General features: G+C 37.3%; 3 protein-coding genes and 1 pseudogene across 3 annotated transcripts; 3 read left to right on the top strand and 1 right to left on the bottom strand.

The window, feature by feature from the left end:
• Positions 1 to 755: 755 nt before the first annotated feature.
• LOC117630922 (probable cinnamyl alcohol dehydrogenase 9) lies at positions 756 to 4,200 on the top strand. The gene is made up of 5 exons (XM_034363790.1): positions 756 to 956; positions 1,568 to 1,681; positions 2,203 to 2,716; positions 3,185 to 3,338; positions 3,751 to 4,200. Exons 1-5 carry the CDS (start codon positions 859 to 861, stop codon positions 3,948 to 3,950), a joined length of 1,080 nt encoding a protein of 359 aa, XP_034219681.1. The 5' UTR covers positions 756 to 858; the 3' UTR covers positions 3,951 to 4,200.
• A 1,201-nt stretch (positions 4,201 to 5,401) lies between these two features.
• LOC117632421 (citrate-binding protein-like) lies at positions 5,402 to 6,794 on the top strand. Its single transcript, XM_034365885.1, has 2 exons — positions 5,402 to 5,821; positions 5,942 to 6,794. The coding sequence occupies exons 1-2, from the start codon at positions 5,534 to 5,536 to the stop codon at positions 6,332 to 6,334; spliced, it is 681 nt and encodes a 226-aa protein (XP_034221776.1). The 5' UTR covers positions 5,402 to 5,533; the 3' UTR covers positions 6,335 to 6,794.
• A 4,176-nt stretch (positions 6,795 to 10,970) lies between these two features.
• Positions 10,971 to 21,673, top strand: LOC117630336 (annotated as a pseudogene).
• A 1,253-nt stretch (positions 21,674 to 22,926) lies between these two features.
• Positions 22,927 to 26,355, bottom strand: LOC117630335 (probable leucine-rich repeat receptor-like protein kinase At1g35710). The gene is made up of 3 exons (XM_034363073.1): positions 24,156 to 26,355; positions 23,403 to 23,978; positions 22,927 to 23,312 (listed from the first exon to the last, which is right to left on the bottom strand). The coding sequence occupies exons 1-3, from the start codon at positions 26,353 to 26,355 to the stop codon at positions 22,927 to 22,929; spliced, it is 3,162 nt and encodes a 1,053-aa protein (XP_034218964.1).
• Positions 26,356 to 27,241: the final 886 nt, after the last annotated feature.

Below are 27,241 nucleotides of genomic sequence, written 5' to 3'. Positions count from 1 at the left end.
AATTTCAATTAACTTCGTACATCACAACACATTGTGCTACGTCACGCACAATTTAACAACATAATATAAATATAACTTCACAAAAAAAATGTACACATAACAAACTAACTTTAACATTTTTAATATATAAAACGAATAAAATACCGTGTCAATCGTTCTCCACAAATCGCTAATTACAAATATCCCTAACGAGAACAAAATTAATAGCGTTAGTACGAATTTACATTAATACTTATAAACTAACGACAAAAAATACTTACCCGATGAACGTACTGAATTAATAAGGTGATAACCCAAGGGAGTTTTTTCTTATTTAATTTTTTTAATAAGGTGGTAACAAAGTTGTAAAAAAGAAAAACAATCAATACATTTAATAAGGATAAGACTTGGAAAACAAAAATTAGCTTGTAGGATGCATTAATGACATTATTTTTAGTGTAAGAAAAGTGACACATGTGACGAAGAAAAGAGAGAAAGTCCAAAGGAGAATGTTAGAGAGAAGGTTGCTAGCATTGAAATAATGTGATGGGTTACATTTTGGTATATTTCCCTGCATAATTTTTTTTTTAGATAAATATTTCTCTATATAATATTAGAAAAAGATCAATGATAAAAATGTTCGTAATATTCAAATTTGTCTAAACCATTTAAATGATAAAAAATAGAAACCGGAAAGTCAAAAAAAATGAGCATTTATTGTAGACGGTTCAGTTTTCTTGTATATATTTGGTTGTACGCATTGAGTGCCCTGTCCCTCTCCCTACACTTGATAGTGCAGTGACCCTCTGTCTATAGAGAGAGAGAGAGAGAGAGAGAGAGAGCATTGAGCATTGAGAATTTGAGGGAGGGAGGAAGAAAATGGCAAAATCACCGGAAGAAGAACACCCAGAGAAGGCTTTCGGGTGGGCTGCCAGAGACACTTCTGGAATACTTTCCCCATTTCGTTTCTCTAGAAGGTATATCGTACAAGCTTACCTTTCCTATTTTCTTGTAATATTCTTTATATTGCTTTTTTCTTTTCTTTGAAAATGATCTAGGCTGATCCTACAAACTTGAATAGTGCATAAACTTTTTTGTTTGTTTGTTTTTTTTACTTGTTTCCCTCTTTGTTTTTTTTTGGCTTCTAACAGTTGATTAGACCCTAACACAACGTGATGGAAGCTTTGCTCCAACGTTCTTTACACACCATGTAGTTTTTTTTTTTCTTTTTTTCGCTAGAAAATACAGCATGTAATTGATTTAAGAATTTCTGGTGGGTTTTGTTTATGGGTTTTGCTTAACTTAGCAGCTATACCCATAACTTGTGTAAGATTACTTTGACAAAATGATAAAAAGAGAGTTAACAAAATAAACCCATTCTGTTGTTATTCAGTGTTTTAATGCTTTTGAAATTCAGGGGGATAAGAAGGGAATCACTCCCCAGGTGATTAATTTTCTTTTACTAAAACTTGCAAATATAAAGACTGATAAAAAAAAATTTGAAATGAAAATCATTAAAATAATAGATCACTCAGTTTTTGTAGTACATGTATTTATTTACTTGAGCTGTTGTTTGTGTTATTTGCAGGGAAAATGCTGATGATGATGTAACAATAAAGGTCCTTTACTGTGGGGTTTGCCATTCAGACGTGCATTCTGTCAAGAATGAATGGGGGTTCACCAACTACCCTATTGTACCTGGGTAAAATGCTAATTTCGTGTCAATCTGTATGAAAGATAATATGATGCGTCTCTGTTAAGTTTGAATGAAAATGTTATTTACGGAAGCCTACTTCACAAGGATCAATGTGGTTTTTGTCTTTAATAAGAGTCTAGACTGTCATGAATCTTACTATTGAAAACATTTTACTATTATAAGTTATAGTAAATTCATTTGATTGTTATAAATCAAACGCAAATGATTTCGATAATGTTCTTGCTATAGGCGTAAGGCATGATGTCATTGTAAATATTTGGTGGATTAGTTGTTTGGTAGATGGAATTTTAACATGCATATTTGTGTGTTTTTTTATTATAAATATTTGCATTTCAAAATGTTTTTTATTCTGTTTACCTCTGCATATGACCAAATATCTTATAAAAAAATTGCATTCATGTGTGGGAATTGGTTGCTGTATCCCTCTGCTTTTTGCAGCACATAGCAGAAATTATTCCTGTGAAATCATTCCTGTGTGTGTTGAACATTTTCAATTGATTTTCCAGGCATGAAATTGTTGGTGTTGTGACCAAAGCTGGGAAGAATGTGGAGAAATTCAAAGTAGGTGATCGTGTAGGAGTTGGGGTCATAGTAGGTTCCTGCATGAAATGTGAGACCTGCGACCAGGACTTAGAGAACTACTGCCCTCGAACAATATTTACCTATAACTCACTCGATCACGACCGAACAAAAACTTATGGTGGTTATTCCGATATGATTGTTGTTCACCATCGCTATGTGCTCCGCTTTCCAGATAACTTAGCCCTTGATGCGGGTGCACCACTTTTATGTGCTGGGATCACTGTGTACAGTCCAATGAAATATTATGGCATGACTGAGCCTGGAAAGCATTTGGGTGTGGCAGGACTTGGTGGGCTTGGTCATGTGGCTGTGAAGATTGGTAAGGCTTTTGGTTTGAAAGTGACTGTTATCAGTTCCTCCCCAGGAAAGGAGGATGAGGCTGTTAAGAGACTTGGAGCTGATTCTTTTCTCCTCTCAAGTGACCCTGCAAAATTGAAGGTTATCTATATCTACAAGGAGGAACCATGAAACTTACAAAATCCCTTAACATGCTCCACTTAAGAAATGGCTACAACAAAACAATTTATATAACAAGAGTAAAATATTCCATTGAAATAGTTTACAAATTTATAGTAAAATATAACCGTTCTTAGCTTTCTTTCCCACTACCCTCAATACTTATCAATTTAGTTAGTCATCCTCAAAGTCAATAACAGTTTAGTTAGTCACCCTTCATGCACCAGTTCTGAGAGGCTAGTGGTAAATAATACAAGAAATGAAACATCTAGGTGCAATGCTGTGAACAAATCTCAGATCTTTGATATGGCCTACCTCAACGACCCCACATTATACGTTGTTCTGCAGATTGATTCCATAATGTTTATTTTTTGGTTCCTCTTCTCAGAAGGTCTAGAATATTTAGTGTTTTGCCCTAATATTTTGTTGTTTCCTGCTTTTACTATGCAGGCAGCAATGGGTACCATGGATTACATCATTGACACAGTGTCTGCAGTTCATGCGCTGGCTCCATTAATTGGTCTACTGAAGCTGAATGGGAAGCTGGTCACGCTGGGTTTGCCTGACAAGCCCCTGGAGTTGCCAATCTTTCCCTTAGTTTTGGGTATGCCTATCTGACCACAAACACTTCATTGTTTTGTTTTATAACAACGAAGACTGAATTTTTCTATTTAGGAGGAGGATGCATCAATGTGCAACTTTTAACTTATTTCCAGGCTTATAGCTTTTCGTGGGCATTGTGCCTAAGACATTATGATGGGGATATCGTATTCAGGAGAAACACGGAGTGTTAAATTGCCTGATCAATCCCTGATTTCCAAACAGATATTAACAAATTGCTTATGCTTACTTTTGGTGGTGTTTATGTTTGTTTGGTGCTTGTCTCCCCCTATCCTAGTAGAACGCAAAGGGCTCTAGAAACATGAACTAATGCTTGAATTCTGTAACATGTGTTCTAGAAACATAATCTAGTGTTCAGTTTCTGTAATATCCTCTAATCTTGTCATGGCTTTCAGGGCGGAAGCTTGTAGGGGGAAGTGACATAGGAGGGGTGAAAGAGACGCAGGAGATGCTTGACTTTTGTGCCAAGCACAATATTACCTCAGACATCGAGCTGATTCGAATGGATTACATTAACACTGCGATGGAACGAATTGCCAAATCTGATGTCCGGTATCGGTTTGTGATCGATGTGGGGAACTCCTTGACTCAGTAGATTGGCTGTGATGGCTTTACTGCTAGCTCCACATGCTTTCAGACTCTCATTAAAATAAGTAATGGTTAATTATTGTATTGGTGATAAATTGATCTTCCACCTTAGGGTTTCTGGAGGTTACATAAGAAAACTTTTTGTGCTGGAGACTTTATGGTTGAACCCGTCTAGTGGTCTTCCACCATTTCGGTTGACGTTTATGATGTGAATCAACTTTCACCTACTCTTTGTGCAATTATATTTCTTGTCTTCATTGTTTTGCGGTTTGGTTCCTTCGCGTGATCTGTCTCTTTTTTGGTCAAACCAAGGCCCCTAGTCTTTGTGATCCTGTGTTTGACTGAAAAAAATGAAAGAGACTTCATGACGCTGTGACTTTAACTTCCTTACTAAACCAAGCCCCACAATCCTAAACGTTGTGTTCTTGGAGGGAAAAATTCTCTTGTCAAATAATTTTACATGTTATGTTGCGAGATTGTGAGATTAACTCTAGACTAGATATGCTTTCTCAATTAATAATTTCATTTATTTGGAAAAAGACTACTACCCTACATAGATTAATGTAGTCTTGGAAAAAAATAATGTAGATTTATGTAGTCATCTAATGCGGACGTCCTTATTTTTTCTAATCTTGGCATGTCATTGAGCTCATCCCAATGGATTACATTAAAACAGCTATGGCACGACTCGCCAAATCAAATGTCGGGTATCGGTTTGTGATCGATGTCGAAAAGTCCTCAAGTACTAGTTGGCTTTGAGCCCTTGGCTGCTAGCTAGGGATAGCTTGACATGCTTTGCTTTGAGAGGCTCTCTTAAACAAATAAACAAGCAATGTTTAGTTACTGTTTATGATAGAAGTTTAGAAGGGGAGGCAGCATAAGAAAGTCTGTTGCCCTGGACAGCTATGGTTGTAGCTGCTGTCAAATTAAATTCATCTCCACCTTTTCGGTTGACGTTAATGCTCAATAGCATCTTAATCAACTATCACCTACTTTTTTTCCAATTATATTTTCTTGTCTCTACTGTTCTGGATTTTGTTTCCTGTCATCTGTCTAGTTTTTTTTTCTTCCTTTTCTTTTGGGTTAGACCTACCACTCCTAGTCTTGACTTGAACTCCCAACTAAACTAATAATTGTTGTGTTTTTTTTTATAGAAATGTTCTGATTCTTACTCTAGACTATTGCTTGTTAGGTTAACTTTAACATCACATGCTAGACTTTTGAAAGAACATTACCCTATATATTTTTGTAAGTTTGTAAATATAAATTTTATTGTTTCTTTATATCTTTGTTGTTTGTTTTTGTTTGACGGGAACCCTTAAGAATGTGATGGTTGTAATATTGTTATAATTTTAATATAATAGTGCACATTCAGTACGGTTTTTACTTCTATAAACAGCACTCGTTTTTAACCACCATTCAGAGTATGATTACAGTCACCTGGACTAATTGCTTCCATGTATTATCATTTTAAAAGAGAGGAATCTACGTGAGGAGAAGTGTTGAAGAATAGTCTCACATTGTGGTTTGGCTCCGTGTGAGTATACTTGTCATATATTCAATATTTTCGAGAGTCTTCTTCAGAAAAGAATGGCATACTACTCTTCTTTTCAGTTGCTAGGTTTCTTCTGCTTGATGATCAGCTTTCTTCAGCCCATTCTACTCCAAGCCTTAGCTTGGGGACCTGATGTTCCTACACAAGGCTTTGTCTCCCTCCCTTTTAACAGATCATACTACCATATTCAGAAGCCTTATGATGTCCCCGAAGACCAGCGCTACAGCTTCGTCGATGGAATTCATAAATGTTGGGTCTACTCTACAGACAAACCTCACACTACCACCAGCCAAACCATGCCCCGTACTGAGATTGCCATACAAGTAGGATTCTCTTAACAAACTAATGTTACAATTGTTTAGACCGCACATTACATTATGTCAAAATTCAACATGATCAATGGTCCACATTCACAGATCATTAACTCTTTGTATCTATTGCAGGGATACAATTACTCTTCCGGGGTGTGGGAATTTGAAGCATATGGGTATGTACCATATGGGACATCAAGTGTGTGCATAATGCAAGTGTTTGGAGCAAGTGCTCCTCATGCCACAACTCTAATGCTTAGGGTTTACAATGGTTCACTCATGTACTACACGGGTCCAGTGTTGGTACCAAACATCTATGACAAATGGTTCAAGTTGAATGTGATTCACGATGTTGAAGCTGCAAAAGTGAAGGTTTACATTGATGGATGTCTCAAATTAGAGGCAGATGGTCGTGGAGGCACATCTCATGCATTCAAGTGTGGTGTATACGCCCAGCATAATGACTCCCTTTACATGGAGTCTCGTTGGAAACACATCCAAGTTTCAAGAAAGTGTAGACCTTGAACCATTAAGTAGCACAGCAATATGTGAAATATGGTATGGTCATATGCATATAACTTATTTGCTTCGACCCAACCAAAAAAATAAAAATAAAAAAATGCTTGTTTTCTTTTCATGTCTCGTGAATAAATATGTAAACGAATAAATAAAAGATAAAAAAAACCTCAAAATAATAAGGGTCAAGGTCGGCCAGAGACGATAGGGATAAGTTTCATTGTCGACATGGAAACAATCCGAATCACCAGCTAAGCGATGTACAAGCCAATATGAGTTTTAGATCAGGGATCCAACGACCATCATCGGTATCTAAAGTGTATGGTCTTGAGTTCTAGGTGAGCGTTGAGTTTGATGGCCTTGAGTCTAAATGACCTCGATTGTTTAGGTGTTACGGTTATCTATTGTTTTTAAAGTGATGTAGTTAGATTGTTCATTAATGTTGTATTCAATTATTCTCTTTTTCTTTTTCTTTTTTTCTTTTTTGGATACAAGTGATATTGGAAAATCGAACCTAGGACTTTGGATGTAGAGGTAAATGCTCTTGAGTCTTAACCACTTGAGCTATGTCCAAACCCCTTGCAATTATTCTCTAATCCTTAATAACTTTTGAAAATATTCAAAAATACGTAACATATTTGTTTGAAAGAATAAGTCCCTCACTAAATATCAGCACATTCACGGAGCAGAAATCACGTTTTAGTCCTCATGTCACAAATTCATATTTTTTAAAATTAGGATAGCGTACTCTAATAACATGAAAAACCAATCAACAATAAAGGGAGTAGTCTAACTCCTTATAAGCCCATGTTAGCTCCTTTAACTCTTCAATGTAGGACAAATTGTTAGCATGCCCCCAAATGTGTAGCGAACTTTGAAGCTAACATTTAGACAACACATATTGGGTGACGTGGGAGCACGTGTGGCTGTTGAGTCCAACACGTGGATAACTTGCTCTGATACCATGAACGAAATTGAGGTCCCACACGAAAAGCAATTGGTATTGGATGGAGTAGCCTAACTACTTATAAGCCTGTTTGTATATGGTCACCAAATTCCAACCAAGTCAAGTGATATTCAGCTCCACAAGGCCTAGCCAATAAACAAATGGCAAAAAAGTTCGATAAAATCCAATGAGTTGGATTTGGAATAAATAATCAACTAAGATAACCCAAGATTTTGGATTTGACTCACCACTCACTTGTGAGACCTTAAAACAGCCAGGTTGAGTCCACCCCATCAAATTAAGTTCTTGCGACACGATCGTATTCATAAAGCCCAACAGCTAGATTTATATATATATATATATATATATATATATAAGGAAAATGGGATGCTGTTGTTTAACTTGAAGATTAAAGAAGGAAGGTCAACTCACTTTTCTTCATGGAATCTTGGTTGCTGGATATTGGCTTGAGAACGATGCGATTGGAAATTTGAGGCCCTGTGTGGTTACAGCACTGTGGGGTTTTCAGCTCTGCTTTGTGAGCTTCAAAGTAAAATAGCCAAGTGACAAAGCTCCACAAGCGAGGTGAGACAGCTGAGGTTTATTGAACCCAATGAGGAAAGTGGGTCTCGTTTGTCTTCACCACAGCACAAAACCCATTTGCAATTGTTGCTGGGTATTGACTTGGAGGAGTTAGATGGCTGTGACTTCCCTTAGAAGTTGGAGGTCTTAAGCACCTAACAATAAAAGGTGGGGCCCTTTCTTAAGGCCAATGGTTTTGTGAACAAATGAAAGAGATTTTGGTAGCCTGGGGATGCATGCGGTTTGAGGGCTAGAATCGATGAATGCCAAGTCTATGCACAATATAATAATGTATTATTATTATTATATATATATATTAGCACGAACAAATGGCCAAAAATGATCTTTTAAGTTGGCTGGAGAAGTGTGGCTGAGAAGATAGCAGCTGGAGGGGTAAGGCATGTTAAATGGCATTCTAACATAAAGAATTTAGAATATTAAAATATTAATTGGCCAGCCAAATGGCCATTTGGCCAACTAGACTTGATTGCCCATAGTCTAGGCCGGAAAAACTTAATGATCCATGCAAATATATTTTTTGATATGGAGGGACAAGAGGCCACATCATCTTGGCTGAGCTTCTTCAAAAGGCTAAATGGCCTAGAGACCTTTATCCAAAAGGTCTGATGAAAGTCCGATGGCCATTTAATGGCCTTATATCATCTATATAATAATATTATATATATATATTTATATATTTATATATATTTGTTTATATATATATATATATATGGTGCAGACGGACTCATTGAAATTCTAAGTCACCCAATATCAATGGATTATGTTCAATCAAAATTAGAGATTCTGGGAGCCACATCGTCTGACCAGATGTTAGGCCTAAGTCCTTGGAGGCCCAAGCTCCACCCACGAAAGTGGGCCCAACACTTTGGGATGTTTTCATGCGCACAACGAGATCCATCAAAGGAAAGCAATCAAATGGAGTGATGTCAATCTGGGATATTCCTAAGGAGGAGATAATCAAGTGATCAGATTTATAATCCGATGATCCCATTCGAATCAATTCCGTGAATTTAGGAAACCACACAAGAAAAGATTTTGAACCAAGTTGACCTGTGGCCATTTAATGGCCAGCCCATGAGCTGACGAATGCCCCTATATAAACTACATTAGACAAAGAGCAGTCGACCCCGACATCAGACACAAAAACCTACTTTTTATCTTTCAATTTTCTATCCCTGGACTAGGTCTTTTATTTCCCAAGCAAGTAGACTAGATCAGTTCTTCACTTTCGTTAGTGTAAGTTTAATTTCTTGTATTTTTCATTACGTTGTCTTAAGATTCAATTTTATCGCTTTATTGTTAACTGTTATGGATTTGTTTTAAGCTTAATTTAATTTCAAATTGCTTTATTTTATTGCCTTTATCATTTATATCGTTCTTGTTTCATTCTTCGCTTGATTTAAGTTTATTTATCGCTTTGATTACTTTATCGCATTTCAATTCTCGTCTTTAAGTTTAATCGCATATTTTAATTTAATTTGCATCGTTATCATTAATAATCTCAAAAATACTAAAATACATGTACGAAACCTAACCATCCTCGACCCTGAGGAAGTGAAATAACCTAGGCCAAGAGGAGGTTCCTTGCTTGGCCGATCAATCGGCTGGTTAGAAGTCAGAAGTGCGAACACAACAATCCAACATTTTCCATCCAAGCCAAATCTAAAAGAAGAAGGACGAAAAAACTCCTTCAATCGGCCTACCCGGCCAAAAAGAGGGAAACAAAACCCATGCTAGGTCCCTTAATGTTTCAATATAGGACAAAACTCTCAACATATTAAAAGGAAAGTAAAAAATCGATTACTTCATAGCTTGATCTAATGATCTAAATCATTCTTCTTCTTCTTCTTCTTTTTTCTTTTGAAATCACTATTAAAAAAATTAATCAAATGAACAAATAAGACTCAGTCAATTATCATAACAACCATTTTAATGTTTACTAAAAACATGATGTTTATCTATTTATTTGATTTTAACTCTTTTTTGTTAAGCCATCGATTTTTTTATGAGATGTGAATCAAAATGCTTAAATCATTGGCTATTGTATTGAAAAGCCAACTAGGCGACAAATCCCACAAATGAAAACCTCCATTTCGAAAATTAGAAGATAAGCGGTATGGTCAAAATTGAAACCGCGACCCAGCCGAAGAGGGAGAGAGAGAGAGAGGAGAGAGAGCCAACAACTTTGCCCATTATTGTAGTAGTGGAGTTTTTAGGGTTAGTGGAAGATATTTAAAAACATTGTACACATGAATATGAATAGTTGTATTTTGTGGAAAGAGAAAATTAGGATTGAGTGCTTTAAGGGAGTGTTTGTTACACCATGCAGGTATGGACTGTCTTGGTTAAGATTTTATTTCACGTTTGTTTTATCTGGTTTTAATTTTAATTGGGATTAACTAATACGATCCTCAACAAAAACACCTCTTTAGGTGTTCTTCGTGAAACCTGTCTGGAGAGGAGGGACTAACCGTCCCGACCCAAGTGACGAGCAACCAACCCCACCCATGCTCCCCACAACTAGCGACCCCTCAAGCGGCAGCCACAACCACCAAACGCAATCACCAACCACAACCACCCAAGAAGGAGAAGACAAAATAGAAGAGGAAGATAAGAGAGAAAGAGAAAAGAGAAGAGAGAAGACAAAATAGAAGAGGAAGATAAGAGAGAAGAGAGAAGATAAAATTTTCGGAAAAAAAAAAAAAGGAGAAGGAGAAGACAAAATAGAAGTGGAAGAATAGAAAATTTTCGAAAAAAAATTGAAAAAAGAGAGAAGATAGAATAGAAGAGGAATAAAAGAGAAAGAGAAGAGAAAATTTTCTAAAAAAATAAAGACAAAAGAAGAGGAGAGATGATGGAGAAGAAGAAGACGAAAGAGATGCAGAGAGGAAGAAAGAGAAGCAGAGAGAAATACTAGGAAGAAGAGGAAGAAGGGGAAAGAGAAAGAAAAAAATTAAAAATACATACTTTTCAAAAAAAATATTTTTTTAAATTTAGGCTTAGTCCAATTAAACATACACCAAACGCAGTACAAGTGTTATATAACTCATGACATGCCAAGTCAATTCAAGACAGTCCCAATATTTAATCCAGTATATGACAAATCCGCCGTATCAAAACGACCCCGAATTAGATAATGTGATGGGTACACTTTGGTATATTTCCATGCATAATATTTTTATAGAGAAATATTTCTCCATATAATAGTAGAAAAAGATCAATGATAAAAATGTTCGTAATATTCAAATTTGTCTAAACCATTTAAATGATAAAAAAAAAATTGAAACCGGAAAGTCAAAAAATATGAGCATTTATTGTAGACGGTTCAGTTTTCTTCTAATATTTGGTTGTATGCATTGAGTGCCCTGTCCCTCTCCCTACACTTGATGGTGCAGTAACCCTCTGTTGAGAGAGAGAGAGAGAGAGAGAGAGAGAGAGTGGCAAAATCACCAGAAGAACAGAGACACTTCTGGAATACTTTCCCCATTTCGTTTCTCTAGAAGGTATATCGTTTATACTTACCTTTCCTATTTTCTTGTAATAATCTTTATATTGCTTTTTCTTTTCTTTGAAAATGATCTAGGCTGATCCTACAAACTTGATTGGTACTGAATAGTATATAAACTTTTTTTTTGTTTTTTTTGTTTACTCGTTTCCCTCTTTGTTTTTTTTGGCTTCTAACAGTTGATTAGCCCTACACAATGTGATGGAAGCTTTGCTCCAACGTAGGGCCGGTCCTGAGATTTTGAGGGCCTTGAGCGAAACTTAAACTGTAGCCCTCACATAATCTAATATGAAAATACTAAAAAAAAAATATTTGCAATGACTTAATGTCATAAATCAATTTTTTATAACTAAAATTCATCATCAATTAGCATTTAATAACAATCACAAATCAAATTCATAAATTTTTTAATGTTTTCATTTTATAAAGTTAAATATTAGTATGTTCGGTAAAAAAATAAGAGTTCAAGAGAAAGAAGCATGAATCTTTTTTTGGTTTTGTTTTGAGTGGAAGAAAGTACTTTTTATTTATTTAGAAGAAATTATATATTAGAAACCAGCTCCACCAAATACACTTATGCGTCAATGCGATGCACGTTGTAGTATATATGCAGTTTTATAATATTAATATATCTATATAAAGCAAAAGGCTGAGAATGGTAAAACATTCAAAATACCAGAAAATGCCCTTGATTAATGCAAACATTAAGAATTAAAATTATTAATTAAACGAAGATAATATGGTAAATTCACACTTTTTCATATTAAAAAAATTAAAATTAAAAGAAAAATCAAATAATGGATCCTATTTTTATGGAACACAACTACCCATTATCTTTTTAAATTTTAAAATAAATTTAAAATTTTCTTAAAAAAAGCCTCCCGCAGGCGCGGAAGCGGAGAGGCTAGTATAATATAAAGTAAAAAAAAATTCAAAGGCCCTGTGCGGTGGCGCCACTTGCACTATGCTAGAAAATACAGCATGTAATTGATTTAAGAATTTCTGGTGGGTTTTGTTTATGGGTTTTGCTTAACTTAGCAGCTATACCCATAACTTGTGTAAGATTACTTTGACAAAATGATAAAAAGAGAGTTAACAAAATAAACCCATTCTGTTGTAATTCAGTGTTTTAATGCTTTTGAAATTCAGGGGGATAAGAAGGGGATCACTCCCCAGGTGATTAATTTTCTTTTACTAAAACTTGCAAATATAAAGACTGATAAAAAAAATTGAAATGAAAATCATTAAAATAATCGATCACCCAGTTTTTGTACTACATTTATTTATTTACTTGAGATGTTGTTTGTGTTTTGCAGGGAAAATGCTGATGATGATGATGTAACAATAAAGGTCCTTTACTGTGGGGTTTGCCATTCAGACGTGCATTCTGTCAAGAATGAATGGGGGTTCACCAACTACCCTATTGTACCTGGGTAACATGCTAATCTCGTGTCACTCTGTATGAAAGATAATATGATGTGTCTCTGTTAAGTTTGAATGAAAATGTTATTTACGGAAGCCTACTTCACAAGGATCAATGTGGTTTTTGTCTTAATATCTAGACTGTCATGAATCTTACTATTGAAAACATAAGTTATAGTAAATTCATTTGATTGTTATAAATCAAACGCAAATGATTTCGATAAGGATCTTTTTATAGGCATAAGGCATGATGTCATTGTAAAAATTTGGAATCTTAACATGCATCTTTGTGTGTTTTTTTTTAAAAAAATATTTGCATTTCAAAATGTTTTTGATTCTGTTTACCTCTGCATATGACCAAATATCTTATAAAAAATTGCATTCATGTATGGGAATTGGTTGTTATATCTCTCTGCTTTTGGCAGAACGTAGCAGAAATGATCGTTTTATTATTCCTGTGAAATCATTCATGTGTGTGTTGAACATTTTCAATTGATTTTCCAGGCATGAAATTGTTGGTGTTGTGACCAAAGCTGGGAAGAATTTGGAGAAATTCAAAGTAGGTGATCGTGTAGGAGTTGGGGTCATAGTAGGTTCTTGCATGAAATGTGAGACCTGCGACCAGGACTTAGAGAACTACGGCCCTCGAACAATATTTACCTATAACTCACTCGATCACGACCGAACAAAAACTTATGGTGGTTATTCTGATATGATTGTTGTTCACCATCGCTATGTGCTCCGCTTTCCAGATAACTTAGCCCCTGATGCGGGTGCACCACTTTTATGTGCTGGGATCATTGTGTACAGTCCAATGAAATATTATGGCATGACTGAGCCTGGAAAGCATTTGGGTATGGCAGGACTTAGTGGGCTTGGTCATGTGGCTGTGAAGATTGGTAAGGCTTTTGGTTTGAAAGTGACTGTCATCAGTTCCTCCCCAGGAAAGCAGGATGAGGCCGTTAAGAGACTTGGAGCTGATTCTTTTCTCCTCTCAAGTGACCCTGCAAAATTGAAGGTAATCTATATCTATGCAGGCAGCAATGGGTACCATGGATTACATCATTGACACGGTGTCTGCAGTTCATGCGCTGGCGCCATTAATTGGTCTACTGAAGCTGAATGGAAAGCTGGTCACGCTGGGTTTGCCTGACAAGCCCCTGGAGTTGCCAATCTTTCCCTTAGTTTTGGGCTATGTTGCACCGATACGGATACGGGTACGGCGATACGATACGATACGATACGCCGATACGGCAAATCTCCAAAAAATAGGATACGGGTACGGCACCGATACGGCAATTAAAATAATCTATATATTTAAAAATAATATAACTAGAAAATTTGAAAATTGATGTTTCACCAATAATCAAAACTCTTACGCAATTAAAACTCTTACGCGTAAGAATCAAATCAAAACTCTGAACTTAACTTGCTTATATTATTAAAATACGACAGAAACATAATACAAATAGAAGGTGCAGGTCTTATAAAGTCTCTAAAATTACATTAAGTTCGGGAAACCTCTGAGGGAATAGGACGACGCCTCTTAAGCCTCGCCATGAGTCTCTCGTGGTCTTCTGAAATTTTTTCATTAGAGACCAGCAGCGTGTTCAACCTTCTCAGGGTATCATCGGAGTACGAGCTCACCATTTTCAACAAGGAGTTGTTCTCTCCTTTGAGCTTCTCCACTTCTTGTTGAGACTCATGAAGCCTTCTCTGCAGAGACGAATTTGTAGTTGCTAGCTGCTGAACCTCGTTTACCCTAGCCCGCAAACGATCAGCCAAGTTTGTAACAGAAACGGCACACTGAATGCTGAAAGCCATTGAGTCCTCTATGGCCTCTTCATCAGACCTCCCTGTCATTAGCAGGTCATCCATTGGAGTAAGAAAATTCTTAGCTACTACGACAGCAGTAGCATCATTCATCATCACAGAATCCTTAACTGTGAGATGACGGTTCTGGGATATAAAGGATGGACGCCAAACTGTAGCGTCACTATCAGTTGTGGGAACATCGTTTAGATTGAAATTATTTGGGTGAGAAGAAGAGGACACCATTGTATGCAGGTTTCTAAGAAGGCTTACAAAAACTACCGTTTCAGAAAACGAAGGAAATTAGATTGAAAATATTTATAGATAAAAATCTGCCAACATCGGATTCGAATATCTTCTCGAATCCACACCTTATCTTTCTTTTTCACACGAGTCCAAACCTTCACGTGGTCTCTCATACTGCTGTCGGTACTTTCGGCGTTTTCACGTATTATCTTCGTCAAACCGACTTGCTTTACGAATTTTACGGAGCTACTCTTTTGTTTGGCCTCTGTTTTGTTGAAAGGAAACCCAAAAACCTAGCCTCTCTCGACAGACAGCATATGAAATTATAGTTTTTGTTTTTATATTTTAACCCCAAATTTTTAGAAACTTTCAAAATCACCCCCAAAGTCTGCAAATATTTTCGTTTTTACCCCCAGACGTATCGATGCCGTATCGCTACCGTATCGGGGACGTATCGAGGACGTATCGGATCCGTATCGAGAAGTCAACATGCCATATAAGTCAACGATACGCCACGTGGCGTATCGGATACGTATCGGAGCCGTATCGGTGCCGTATCGTATCGGAGCCGTATCGGATACGAGCATACCCCTCCAAACTGAAGTATCGGTGCAACATAGGTTTTGGGTATGCCTATCTGACCACAAACACTTCATTGTTTTTTTTTTTTTTTTTTAAATTTATTTATATAACAACAAAGACTGAATTTTTCTATTTAGGAGGAGGATGCATTAATGTGCAACTTTTAACTTCTTTCCAGGCTTATAGCTTTTCGCGGGCATTGTGCCTAAGGCGTTATGATGGGGATATTTGTTATCGAAATTGTATAGCACAAAATCGTAGCAAAATAGTGTAGTGGTAAGTGAGTGTCGTTCCGCAGAGACTAAGACTAATTAACTGAGTTCTGATTATGATTAATCCTAAACTTTATCTGGATGTTTGAATGGTGAGGCTTTGATTTGATTTACGTAAGTAACTAACAAGAATGAACTACCATAAACAATAACAAAATTCGGCAAACACTGATGGTATGAGCACTAGGGTTCCGATTTCACCATAGCCAATTCTGCCCTATTCCTGTAGCCAATTAATCCTAATTATTATTCATGTTAATGGTAAATTTCCCTTAATTATTCAATATGACATGCCTGTCTATACCAAAAGTATTCCTACAACCGTCCCACTCTATGCCTAGATGAAGAACTAAGAAGTAGAAACCCATTAAGTTCTATGGATATTTATGGAAATTACACAAGCCTCGATTAACCTTCCAGTTCACTCAAGTAACTTGTTATATCAATTACTAGAAGCAAAATCCTAAGTTGGATATTCCTATCGTCAACTCAAGCATCAATTCAATTAAGTGGTGATCAAGCACTCAAAGCATTAAGAACGGTAAAAGATACTTAACATGGAAAATAATATCAAATTAACATAAACACAGAAATAAGGTATTCATGGCTAGGCTGCATCGTAGCCCTAGCAAAAAGGAAATTAGAACATGACAAACTTATTGAGAATCACAGAGTGGTTGATGGTAGACATGAAGATGAACTCGAAAACTCCCAAAAAGCTCCAAGGTGGCCGGCTGCAGCAGGACTTCTCTTTGCAAGAATTGGGTATTTTCTAGTAGTGAAAAGTATGGATCCCCTTTATGAAGCCAGCCCTATACTACTTATAATACACAAATCCTTAACCTAGTTACAATCAAATACTACCAAAATAGGTTTCCCAATATCTTTCCCAATATCTCTTTGATTGCTTCTCCAAATTCCACAAGGATTTGACCAAACTTCCTCCTTTAAGCTTTGACCAGTTGATTGCCTTCTAAGAAACATCTTCTTTGTCTCCAATTACTCCTTGTCGTACATCTTAATAGTTTTTGAGTCCAATTTGACAACTTTTCGTCAAATTCCTCTAATTATGGACCAACTACACAAGTCTCACAAAATACATTAAACCTAACAATGTAATCCAAGAAAATCAATAAATAAATAAGCAAAGGAGGCATAAAATATATGTAAAATATGGACTTATCAATATTCTATTCAGGAGAAACACGAAGTGTTAAATTGCCTGATCAATCCCTGATTTCCAAACAGATATTAACAAATTGCTTATGCTTTCTGTTGGTGGTGTTTATGTTTGTTTGGTGCTTGTCTCCCCCCATCCTAGTAGAATGCAAAGGGCTCTAGAAACATGAACTAATGCTCAAATTCTGTAACGTGTTCTAGAAACATAATCTAGTGTTCAGTTTCTGTAATATCCTCTAATCTTGTCATGGCTTTCAGGGCGGAAGCTTGTAGGAGGAAGTGACATAGGAGGGGTGAAAGAGACGCAGGAGATGCTTGACTTTTGTGCCAAGCACAATATTACCTCAGACATCGAGCTGATTCGAATGGATTACATTAACACTGCAATGGAACGAATAGTAGAAATATATGTTTAGGTAAAACTGATTCTATTCTATTCATCTCCATAATGAGCTATTCATATGTTTACATAGGGTTTTACAGGTTTAACAAGGAAACAAAATAAACTAAGAAACAAAGTCCTAATTGTACAAGAATTAGTCAACTACACTAATTAGGAAATTACTTTCCTGAACTCATGCACACGCCAACACTACCCCTCAAGTTGGAGCATAAATGTCACCAAGGTCCAACTTGCTCAACGTGTCTTGAAATACTCGGCTTTAAACTGCTTTCGTCAAGATATCTGCCAACTGATCTTCTGACTTTACAAACGGGAACTAAAGCGTCTTGTCTTCTAATCTTTCTTTGATGAAATGCCTATCCACTTCAACATGTTTAGTTCGATCATGTTGAACTGGATTATGAGCAATATTAATGGCCGCAATATTATCGCAATATAATTTCATGGGTTTTTTAGGCTTAAAACCTAACTCCGTTAGAACATGCTTAATCCATAACAACTCACAAACACCATGTGCCATACCTCTATATTCTGCCTCCGCACTTGATCTTGCAACAACATTTTGTTTCTTACTACGCCAAGTAACAAGGTTACCTCCTACAAAAGTAAAGTAACCTAAAGTGGATCGCCTGTCTGTTTGGGACCCAGCCCAATCCGCATCTGTATACCCAATTACATCCAGATGTCCTTGCTTTGAATACATTAACCCTTTACCATAAGTTGATTTCAGATATCTCAAGATGCGATTCACTGCATATCTATGAACTTCACTTGGAGAGTGCATAAACTGGCTTACAACACTCACAGCATATGCAATGTCCGGTCTCGTATGTGATAAATAAATTAACCTCCCAACTAGGCGCTAGTATTGCTCCTTGTTAGTTGGTTTATGATCAGTACACTCACCAAGCTTGTGATTTTCCTCCATAGGCGTATTAACTGGTTTACACCCCAGCATCCCTGTTTCAGTTAATAAATCCATAACATATTTTTGTTGAGACAAGAAGATACCTTGCTGTGATCTAGATACTTCTATCATGAGAAAATACTTAAGTGTACCAAGATCTTTCATCTCAAACTCCTTAGATAAGTACTCTTGCAATGCTTTTCTTTCATTAGGATCATCATTTGTTACGATCATATCATCAACATATACTATCAAAGCTATAATTTTAGTTTCCTTATGCTTCAAGAGCAAAGTATGATCAAAATTAATTTGTTTATATCCGAATGCCCTCATAGACTTTGTCAACTGCCCAAACCATGCTCTAGGTGACTGCTTCAAACCATACAAAGACTTCTTTAATTTGCACACATAGTGTTTCGATTCGGAACTCAAGTTACATCCAGGCGGAGGATCCATATAAACTTCTTCTTCTAAATCACCATGTAAAAAGGCATTTTTGACATCGAATTGGTGTAATGGCCAATCCAAGTTTGCAGCAAGTGATATCAGGATTCGTACAATATTGATTTTTGCTACTGGAGCAAACATCTCTTGATAATCCACTCCATATCTCTGAGTATACCCTTTTGCCACCAATCGAGCTTTGTACCATTCGATCGATCCATCTGCCTTCAACTTAATGGTATAAATACATCTACAACCCACAGTTCGTTTGCCACTTGGGAGAGGAACAAGTTTCCATGTGAAATTCTTTTGAAGAGCTTGCATCTCATCATTCATCGCTTGTTTCCAGTTTGGATCCATCAAAGCCTCTTCTACACTGCTTGGTCTAGACAAAGAATCTAGTTGTTTGATCAACATGGCATGTGGTGCGGACAATCTATGAGTGGAAACATGGTTACTAATCGGGTACTTCACTTTAGCTTTGGGATCCACTTCATATTGAATCTTCAAGATACCACGATTCTTATGAACAGGTAATTGGTATGGTTGTAGATGTATCTCATTAGATGGATCGTTTGAAAACAAATCAATTAAATATAAATCTTCAACATCAATGTTCTGGTATAAATCTTCAACATCAATGTTCTGGGATATTACCTGGGTTGTAGGTTCAGAAGACACCTCAGAAGATAATTGGTTAAATGGTACAAAAACTTCATAAACGGGCATCAATACATCATTCTTCTCCCCCTGACCGGGTGACTTAGTTGTGGGGTGAGCAGACTAACCTTGACCGGTCATCAAGACTGTCGTTCGTAGTTTCTGGAGTGGTATCTGACGAGTCAGTTAGTGTATCCTAAACTGTCAGATGACATAACGACTCCAAAGTAACGAATCCTTCCAGGTCAAACAGATCATCAACAGTATCTGGACTCGCCTGTGCCTAAACTCCCCCAGAAAAATACATTTCTTCTTCTCGAAAAATCACATCCATAGTGATGTAGAGCTTCTGAGTAGGTGGATGATAGCAGCGATACCCTTTTTGATGTTGGGCATAGCCAATAAACACGCACTTGAGTGCTCGAGGCTCCAACTTGTTGCACTGATGTGTATAAAGATGAACGAAAGTTACACATCCAAAAACTTGTGGCTCCAAATTGGGAGTGGATGAATAGCACAAAACTGACGAAGGGCTTGTAATGGTGTTTGGAAGTTCAAGACACTGGAGGGAACCCGATTAATAAGATACGCAGCAGAACACACTGCTTCTCCCCAAAAAGAACGAGGCATTTGAGCATCAAACAATGAAGCTCGAACCACTTCTAACGAATGACAATTTTTGCGCTCTGCTACCCCATTTTGCCGAGGAGTATATGGACATGTTCGTTGATGTTCAATTCCATGAGCTTCTAAAAACTGACAAAGATCATGATTCACAAATTCACCCCCATTATCAGAACGAAGGATCTTAATTTTTGCATGAAACTGAGTGTCTACCATCTTGTAAAACTGTTGAAATGTGGTACACACCTCCCCCTTGGTTTTTAAGAGAGAAATCCAAGTCATACATGTGCAATCATTAATAAAGGTAACAAACCAACGAGCACCAGAATAAGTAGAAATTGGAGCAGGACCCCAAACATCAGAATGAACAATTGAAAAAGGCACCGTACATTTATTCATACTCAAAGGGAAGGAAACTCGATGGCTTTTTGCCAGTTCACAAACATCACACTTAAAATTAAAATCTGAAAGTTTACTAAACCATGAAGGAAACAACTTTTTAAGATATCCAAAGGAGGCATGACCCAACCGTCTATGCCACAACCAAATAAAATTCTGATTTTTCTCGGTCGGATCTCCACTAGTCTTGAAGGCTTGAGAAATCCGAGTCTCACCACTTGTTGCCAAATCCAGAAAATACAGCTTGCCCCTTCTAGTACCATAACCAATTATCTTCCTTGTGAGGATGTCCTGAAAAATACAACAATTTGGCCAAAACGTTACAGTACAAAAAAGAGCATGAGTAATTTGCGCAACAGATAGCAAATTAAAATCCAATGACGGCACAACAAGTACTGAATCCAGGTGCAACGAATCTGTAAGGGATAAAGAACCCTCTCCAACAACAGGAGAGGAACTACCATTTGCATTGGATACTACCGACTGTGAAGATGGAGACAAAGATGTGATTTTATTCGAATCACATGTCATATGATCAGAGGCGCCTGAATCAATAATCCAGACATTACTGGTGGGTGAGGTGGAAGAAACATTCATTCAATGCATAACCAGTTGTACCTGATGTAGCCATGGACGCAGATGCAGAAGTATGTTCATTTGATTTGTTGCCACTTACAGGGGAGGTCTCTGGAGTAGCAGAGGCTTGGAGTGCCTTATGACCATTTCTTTTATTCTTAGAATGATCCCACCAAGATGGAAAGCCAACTAATTCATAACAATGTTCACGAGTGTGCTTTGAACCACCACAATGAGTGCACTTGAAAACTGGTTTGTCCTTCACCCCCTGGGTCGAGGAACTCCCCCCATAGCCAAAACCAATTGGCTATGGGGGGAGTAGCTCAACTCCTTATAAGCCCTTGCTAGGTTTCTTAACTTTCCAATGTAGGACTCTTTACTTTCACATTCTCACACGCCCCCGCACGTGTGGCGAATTTTCAAGCCTAACACGTGGACAACACATTTTGGGTGACGTGGAGCACGTGTGGCCGTTGGGCTTTCACACGTGGGCAACCCGCTCTGATACCAAGTAGAAATATATGTTTAGGTAAAACTGATTCAATTCTATTCATCTCTATAATGAGCTATTTATATGTTTACATAGGGTTTTACAGGTTTAACAAGGAAACAAAATAAACTAAGAAACAAAGTCCTAATTGTACAAGAATTAGTCAACTACACTAATTAGGAAATTACTTTCCTGAACTCACGCATACGCCAACACGAATTGCCAAATCTAATGTCAGGTATCGGTTTGTGATCGATGTGGGGAACTCCTTGACTTAGTAGATTGGCTGTGATGGCTTTACTGCTAGCTTCACATGCTTTCAGACTCTCATTAAAATAAGTAATGGTTAATTATTGTATTGGTGATAAATTGATCTTCCACCTTAGGGTTTGGGGAGGTTACATAAGAAACTTTTTTGTGCTGGACACTTTATGGTTGAACCCGTCTACTTAAATTGGTCTTCCACCAATCAACTTTCACCTACTCTTAGTGCAATTATATTTCTCGTCTCTATTGTTTTGCGGTTTGGTTCCTTCGTGTGATCTGTCCTTTGGTCAAACCAAGCCCCCTAGTCTTTGTGACCCTGTGTTTGACCAAAACAAAAAGAAAGAGAAAGACTTAATGACTCTGTGACTTTAATTTCCCTACTAAATAATATTCAACTCTTGATAGTCTCCAAAATCAAGAAAAACTTCGTTAAAGTCTCCCTAAACCCTTTTCTGAAAATGTATTGTACGTGGTTTGAGGGAAAACCTGATCACGTGGGCACTGTCTCAACGGCAATACTCCTCAATCTCAAATTATTCGAAATCAACCCTACATATTCAAAACAAAGAATAAGCTTAGTCCCCAAAATCGTAAGCTTATTCTTATTATTTTTAATATGAGTTAAAATTGTTAGGCTTTGTTGTGTGGGAGGACAGATGTTGAAAATTTAGAACAAGTACAGGGAGAGGACACACAATTTGGGGATATCGGATCCACTTCTGTTTGGGAGGCCTAAGGGGTTAAGTGTTGGTGGGAGCAGGGAGAAGGGATGGTGAGGCTGGGTATTGTTGGGTAGGTGTGGGGAAGGGGGCTGACGACGGAACAGGAGGAGAATGGGATATGATTTTTTAAAAATTATTAAATTTTATATTGGGGTTAATTATTTTTAACTTAATATTAAATATTTTTTAAATAAACAAACTGACGGAATTTGTTAAATATTGCAAATGCGGTGATGAAATTGGGAAAATAGAAATTCGGTGACCAAATTTGATTTTGAGCTAAAATTCAGTGACCAAAAATGTAATTAACCATAAACGAAAAGTTTGACATTGCAATATTGCAACAAATTCATAATACTTTAGGTGGTAACATGAGACATACATACATAAGCAACAAAAAAATCTAAATACCAATAACCCTTATTAAAGCGTGAGCCAAAAGACAAAAGTGGGCATGAAATAGAATACAATAAGCCAAACATCTAAGAATAATAAGAACAAAGCAAACACAAATGAAGTCAAATACAGAAAAGCAGCACATGTCATCCATCAACAGCAAGCAATTCACCACATGTTGTCATATGTAATGGTTTTGACAAATGTAGCCTCTGAGTTGATGAGAGGAGCTGAGAAATTTTTTTCATTGTTGGACGAGACTGCGGATTGGGATTCAAAGATGCAAATGCTATCTTCACAAGAGACACCACCTCCCCTGCTTCTTGTTTTGTGGGTTGGGAGATGCGTCGGTCCAGAACATCCGAAATTGACATTTCAGGGGCAAGTGATGCAGCTGAGGATGACGATGACGCCCCTGATGATAAAGATGAGAAAACATCTCCTGGATGGCTTCCCATAATTATTTCTAGTGTGACAACTCCAAAGCTATAAACATCACACTTCTCATTCACTTTCATTGTATATGCAAGCTCTGCTCAGAAAAAGCACATAGAAGAAATTGTATCATGTATCAATTATGCATAGGTACAGAGAACAGAGAAATTGTATATGATAATATTACCTGGTGCAATGTAGCCAAATGTGCCTGCAGCAGCAGTCCAATTAGTTGAGTCTGGATTTAAAAACTTAGCAGTGCCGAAGTCTGAAACACAAGCCTCATATTCAGAATCCAACAAAATGTTCTTGCTTGAGATGTCACGATGTACAATCGGTGGCAAGCAATCGTGGTGCATGTAAGACAAGGCATGAGCTACACCTTTTACAATATTCACCCTTTTGCTCCACCCTAACTCTTTAGCCTCTTCCTCTTTGCTCAAGATTGCGGCCAAGCTACCTCTTTCAAGATACTCGTACACCAAAAATGGGTGTCGTTTATGTGCACAAAAACCATAGAGCTTCACAATGTTCCGATGTCGTATCTCTGTGAGTGCCCTTACTTCATTTAAGAACTCCTTTTGAAGATTCTTCTGGTCATTTTGCAACAAATGGAGTTTCTTCACAGCCACTACATTGGTAGATGGCAAACTTGCTATGTAGACGCTTCCATGTCTTCCCTTCCCAATGCAATATGTGGGATCGAAATCTTCTGTTGCCCTTATGATTTCCTCATACATTGACTTTCCATCAAAATTTAAAATTGAAAAAGATATTTCTTCATTCATGTTTTTTTGTGCTTTATCCTGATGCTTCTTCTTCCTTTGCACTATTACAAAGACAATAGTAAAGGAAGCAAATAGAAAAACAATTACTGCTAGAAGTGAGAATAGGAACTTCTGGTCTTTTTTTGAGCCATGTGCATTGCAGGGTGGCAAACCTCTAACTATGCCACACAATCCTTTGTTCCCTTTTAATCCTTCTGGCAGAGCTTCTCGAAATGCACTGATGTTGGGAAGGGGACCTTCCAAGTGATTGTAAGATATGTCAATGTACAACAAGCCGCGCATCTCTTCAAAACTTGATGGTATGGAACCCGAAAGATTGTTGTGGGAAAGATCAAGTTTCACCAAACTCTGCATACTACCCATTTCTGATGGTATCCTACCTTCAAGTGAGTTATGACTTAAATCCAGGTCATTCAATTGAACTAACTTCCCTAACTTAAGTGGAATTGTTTGAGCCAACTTGTTGTTGCTCAAATTCAAGTAGTGCAATTTGACCAAGTCACCTATAACGCTCAGAATTGACTCATTGAATTTGTTGGTTGACAAGTCAAGATATTCAAGATCATTTAATGATCCAATTTCTGACGGTATACGACCTGAAAGTTGATTTCCATTCAATATCAGCCTCACCAATGAAGACAACTTCCCGAATTCTTTTGGGATCAACCCAACTAAATGATTTGAAGAAAGGTCAAGCACATGAATTTGGGTTGCATTTCCTATCTCAGGTGGGATGCTACCAGTAAGGTTGTTTCCTGCCATTAGCAAGGTTGTCAACTTTGGGCATTGTCCCCAGTTGTGTGAGATTTCTCCATACAAGTTGTTGTTGCTTATATTCATAAAATCAAGATTCGGATAAACACCAAAGTCTTCAGATATATTGCCTGTAAATTGGTTCTGATCAAGACGAACTCTTATTAAGCCTGTGCAATTTTTCAAGCTTTTAGGAATAGGTCCAGTCAAATAGTTTCTGCATACTGAAAAGTTTGTAAGCTTTCCACCTTGGCAAATATTTGGGGGCAAATAACCAGACAATTGGTTTGTATCCAAGTGCAATTGAATCAAATTCTTGAGATTCTCTAACTCTTGGGGAATGGAGCCGGAAAGTCTGTTATCCCGTAGATGTAAGATTTCCAAGTTGCTCAGGTTACCAAATGAAGTAGGAATTGAATCGTGCAGTTGATTGCCGCTCAATCCTAAGTTCACAAGAGATTTAATGCTCCCTATCTCTTTTGGAATCAAACCAGAAAGTGTATTGTTATGAAAGTACAAAGTGTTTAATTTGTTTAAGTTACCAATACTTAGAGGGATGGGACCACTTAAAGTGTTGGAAGACAACTGTAGATATACAAGAGACTTCAAATTACCTATCTCATTGGGAATAATGCCAGAAAGTTGATTACCAAAGACGGAAAGATTGGTAAGGGTTGAGATATTTGCTAAAAATCTTGGAATTGAGCCTCTTAATTGATTATCACCCAAATTAAGATCCATAAGAGATTTCAAGTTCCCTATCTCTTTGGGAATATAGCCAGAGAGTTTATTGGTATGCAAGTACAAAGTGTTTAATTTTTGTAAGTTACCAATGTTTGGAGGGATGTGACCACTTAAAGTGTTGGAGGACAACTGTAGATCTACTAGAGACTTTAAATTACCTATCTCATTGGGAATAGAACCAGAAAGTTGATTTTTATAGAGGTAAAGATAGGCAAGTCTTGTTAGATTGCATAATGATCTTGGAATTGAACCATTGACTTTATTCTTATACAAATATAGTTCCTCAATAGATTTCATGTTGCCTATTTCCTTGGGAATATCCCCAAAAAATGTATTTTCATGGAGATCGAGAAGGGTAAGATTTCTTAGGAGTCCGATTTCTGGTGGGATTCTCCCGGACAATTGATTGAGAGAGAGATCAAGATAGTCGAGTTTGGAGAGGTAACTGATTTGAGGTGGGATGACATCAAAGAGTTTATTCATCCGGAGGTCAAGATATTCAAGATTAGGGAAGGACAAGAATGAAAATTCATGTAGCGTACCTTGAATACCACAAGTGGAAAGGTTTATCTTGTTGACACTTCCAGCTGTGTTGCATGAAACACCGGTCCAAGTGCACGGGATTGTATTTGCTTTTGGATTGGTGGAAGAATTGTTGGCATTATGAGCGGGAGGGTACCAGTTGAGAATATTAAGGGCTTTGTTTTGAAATAAGCTGGCTTTCCATTTGAGAAGAGCCTTTGCTTCAGTATCAGTAGTAGAAGTAGCAGAAGCAACCCAATGTGGTGATGAAACATACAACAAGGTAAGGCAATAAACCATAAAGAATACTTTACCGGAAGTTAAAGATCTCATGGTTATTGTTTGTGTGCTATACCTATGGGCAGTGCCTTTCTTATAGGTCTTTCGGATCTCTTCTACCATCACTTTTCTTTTGAGTCCAAGTGAGGAAGGGAGAAGGGGAGAGGGGAAGACTTTTGGGGTTTTCACTTCACCTGGGTCAATGAGACCTGGGAGAGCTTGATTGGATGTTATTAGTTGATCATTGTATGTGCTTGGCAGAAGGCCAACGAGACCTGGGAGTGGCTATCACTTCACCTGGGTCGTTGTGGCCCTACATATATTTCAAAACAAAGAATAAGTTTTACAGAGTGGTATTATTGGACTGATCCTTTGGTGGGAAATGTTCTTCATTTTAGATAATGAAACCATTCCATTACTACCAACCCAAAGAAATACGACCTCTACGGTTTATGCCGGAAAGGTGCAAAGTTGGACTAATTTGGAAACATTGGGCAATTTACTTTATACCTACTATTTCGTCTGGTTTTTGGTTCCTAAAATTATTGTTCCTACCGGGCTCTCCACCCCTCTCGATTGAAAACCTATTGTGTAAATCTTCAATCCTGAATGATGCACCTAAAACTCATGTTGCAATACACATCCACCCATTCTCAGGCCAATTATTACTCCTAGTGGGCTCTCCAACCCTTCTCAAATTTAAGTGGTCCATTATTATTAACCATATATTTTATGGACCAGCCAGCTGTGAGGGTTTTTGGAAATAGAGACATACATTCTTCTTCCTAAACCTGAACAGCAAGCAGTTCTTGACGGAAAGATCCAATCTTCTAAATTTCGATTCTTTTTGAGTCAATTGGCACTAATGCTAATGGGGACCATCGATCAAGAAGGACTTCGGAGACTGCAATTTAATTGAGAAAAAAGAAATTGCGTATGA

This window comes from Prunus dulcis, chromosome 6, assembly GCF_902201215.1.
Source record: "Prunus dulcis chromosome 6, ALMONDv2, whole genome shotgun sequence".
In the NCBI taxonomy this organism is placed as follows: domain Eukaryota; kingdom Viridiplantae; phylum Streptophyta; class Magnoliopsida; order Rosales; family Rosaceae; genus Prunus; species Prunus dulcis.
This window is presented reverse-complemented; position numbering and strand designations above follow the sequence as displayed.